Raw genomic sequence first — 3,136 nt, 5'->3', positions numbered from 1 at the left:
CCCCCCCGCCGGGCCGGCCACCCTGGCCCCACCGGGTGCAGTCGGGGTTTTCGCAGATGAGCAGCGTCTCTCCCGCACAGCAGATGGAGCAGTAGGACTGGTACCCGTCGTCGTCATACAGGAAGAGACAGTCCAGAAACTTGTCCTTGGCGAGGGGCAGAGCCGGGCTGGCACCCCTCTGCCCCGAGGCCCCCAGCTAGCCACCCCTCAGCGCCCTGCTCACCTTGCACGGAGCGCACATGCCCCCCTCAAACAGAGGGTGCTGCGTGTGCACCCGGAGGCTCCCGCAGCAGATGCACACGTCTGACGTGTCCCACGCGCACCAGGAGTCAGGCGGCCGCAAACAGACGCAGACTCAGCCAGGGACGCAACAACAGAAGGGCAAGACCCGCACACGGAGCGCGACAGAACGTGGCGGGGAAACACGAAGGATCGAAGCAAAGGGGAAGGTATCTCGGGATCTCCTGTTCCCGGGTCAGAAGACTGAGCCTGGTGACAGCGCCGGGGCTCCCCGGCTGGTCTACAGACCCCCTCAAAATCCCAGCCAGCTTTTCGGGTTTGGGGTTCTTTGGGTTTTTTTGCAAACATCGATAAACTGATCCTAAAATGCAGATGAGGGGCGCCTGGGCGGCTCTGTTAGGTAAGCGACCAACTCTTGATTTTGACTTGGGTCAGGTCACAGTCTCAGAGTCCTGGGCCGAGCTCCACCTCGGGCTCTGTGCTGGGCGCCAGTCCGCTTCAGAGTCTCTCTCCTTCTGTCCGCCCCTCCCCCCGCCCCCTCACCCCCTCCCTGCACTCGTTCTCTCTCTCTCTCTCAAATAAACGAATCCTTAAAAAATGCATGTGGAAATGCAAGGGATCGAGAACAGACAAATCCACAGAAAAACAAAAGAAACTCATGGTTGCCTAATGCTGAAAAGGGGAGGCAGTGGCCCGGGTGGGGTCCCGGGTTTCTTTTTGGGTGATGAAAAGGTCCTAAAATTAGACTGTGGTGAAGGTTGTGTAACTCTGTGACTGTACTGGGAGATACTAAAGTGAAGCCTTGGGGACACTGGGGTGGGTGTGGGGAGACAAGCAGGGACCCCACAACAGCCTTTTCCGGGGCCTTCTCCGGGGCCAGGAGGCTGCATGAGGCCGAGCAGGGCTGGTGAGAGCTGGCTGACCCCCCCCTTCCCAGGTCAGGGCTCACCTTCTATGTCTCTCTGGTTAACCTTGACTTCATAGGCAAGAAGATCTGGAAAAGGAAACAAGAGGGGACTCTTCCCTCTCCTGCCTTCCTCTCATGTAAACATGGCCAAGAGTCACAGGGTGACCTGACGTCACAGGAGCTGGCGGGGGGTGGGGGGGGGCTTCCTGCCTCTGTCCAGGAGTGTGAATATTCCAGAAGCCTGGGACCTTAGACATGGCCCAGGCCTGGGGCTGGCATCCTAAGTGATGGACCCAGTACTCGAATGAGCCCTCACCTCTGCGGGGCCCGGGGGAAGCCGGTGCTGACAGCTCGCTGGAGCCCACCAAGATGACGTCTGTGCTGTGCTCTGCATCCGGCTCCAGGACTGGGAAAACCACACGGAGACCCCACCAGGAGATAGGACGGGTATGAATAGAGGGAGACAATGGCCAGTGAGTCTCTGCCTGGGAACCCTGGCTCCCAGCATGGGGAATGCACCCGACCCCCCAGCTTGGGCCCCACCCACCTCGTATGGTGACCCCTGCCCCTCCTGACCCAGCATCCAGGGCCAGGACAACCTGTGCTGAGTGCCAGTCTTGCCAGGAGGCTCGGCGTGTTCCCTGTGGCATGTCCCTCCCTGCCCAGGGCCTCTGCCACAGTGCCGGGTCGGTGGGTTTCTTTCCACAAAGGGGAGGGCAGGAGACCTTAGGTGGGGTGGAGGGGCCCAGGTCCACCCATGGCTGTGGGTCCCTCTGACACCCCCATGCTCTCTCCTCCCACAGTGTCCCCCAGATCCCAGCCTGTGGTGTCCCCAGATGACACCGCAAGTGCAGGAGGCAGGGAGAAGTAGAAAGGGCTCACGGATTTCACAGGTGGCCTGCCAGGGCCCCTCGTCCAGCGGGTCAGGGTCTGAGCGGTCCAGGGTCTCCACACTCAGGGTCCCCGTGGGTGAGAGGGCCATGAAACCTGGACAAGGGGCTTCCCAGAAACCAGTAGGAGACGCGTGGGGTCGAAGAACTGGGGCCAGCAGTGTAGACCCGCAGAAGAGCACTGGGGTGGGGGGTGCGCAGGGGGTGCGCAGTGTTCCCGCGTGACGTGCGGGGGCGGGAAGGGGAGGGGGGAGGGGCGAGGAAGCCCTCACTGCCAGGGGGTGTTGGGTGGAAGGGTGAAGGGCTCATGCGGGGGACTCATGCTGGGTGGGGCGTTAGGGAGTTCAGTGGGGGAGGGGCGAGAGTCCTCAGGGTGGGTGGGATTAAGAGCCCACTTCTATGAGGGGTTTAGGGTGTGGGGTGCGGAGGATTCAGTAAGGGGGCGGTGAGTTGGAGGCGGAGTTGGGGGGACTAGGGCAGGATGAGGAGATAGGGAGCTGGGGGGAGGGGTGCTGGGGGTGGGGCTTAGGGCTCAGTGCTTCTGGGCCAGGGTGGAGACGGGGCGGAGCTCCAGCAGGGAGGGCTGCAGGAGCAGGGGTCAGGGTGAGGGAGCTCTGTGCCCGCTCAGGTAGCTGGGGTGGCTTCCAGAGCGGAGGTGAGGAAAAAGGAGCCAGGGGGCATTTACTGCCGGTGGGATGGGCCCAGGGGCAGCTGACGGGGGGCCGTGGTTGGAGGGGGGCTCATTTGGGCCCTGCTGGGGACTCCGCGGGGGCTTGAGCAGGAGGCAGAGGACCACTTGCCGGGGCCCAGCCTCAGGACAGTTGGTAGATGTTGGGGAGATAGCAGGGGAGGGGGTCATAACTCCCTTTCTCCCAGCTTGGGTGCGGGCCCGTGACTTCCCTGCGAAAAGTGTAGAGTGGGGGGGGGACTGATTCTGCCGTGAGAAACCTGACAGGCCCCCGCCTCTGCTGGGCGACCAAGGCTGACTTCAACACTGACAAGGAGGGCACTCCCCCTCTGCGGTCTTCCTTCCCACAACCCGTGAGCCCTACCTCTCGACCCATGAGAAAACCACCGGAAGATTCCAGTAGAGGGACTC

General features: G+C 62.4%; 1 protein-coding gene across 1 annotated transcript in view; it reads right to left on the bottom strand.

The window, feature by feature from the left end:
• The window catches only part of DNMT3L (DNA methyltransferase 3 like), a 14,777-nt gene extending 12,648 nt beyond the window's left edge, over positions 1 to 2,129 (bottom strand). The window contains exons 1-5 of the mRNA XM_034652063.1: positions 2,030 to 2,129; positions 1,464 to 1,553; positions 1,190 to 1,234; positions 224 to 303; positions 33 to 145 (exon numbers count right to left, since the gene is read on the bottom strand). Of these exons, the coding sequence (XP_034507954.1) occupies positions 33 to 145; positions 224 to 303; positions 1,190 to 1,234; positions 1,464 to 1,553; positions 2,030 to 2,129 (428 nt within the window). The remainder of the gene's footprint in view (positions 1 to 32; positions 146 to 223; positions 304 to 1,189; positions 1,235 to 1,463; positions 1,554 to 2,029) is intronic.
• Positions 2,130 to 3,136: the final 1,007 nt, after the last annotated feature.

The sequence above is a fragment of the Ailuropoda melanoleuca genome, chromosome 1, assembly GCF_002007445.2.
Source record: "Ailuropoda melanoleuca isolate Jingjing chromosome 1, ASM200744v2, whole genome shotgun sequence".
In the NCBI taxonomy this organism is placed as follows: Eukaryota; Metazoa; Chordata; class Mammalia; order Carnivora; family Ursidae; genus Ailuropoda; species Ailuropoda melanoleuca.
Note: the sequence above shows the minus strand (reverse complement) of the source record. Positions and strands in the feature narration are given on the sequence as shown.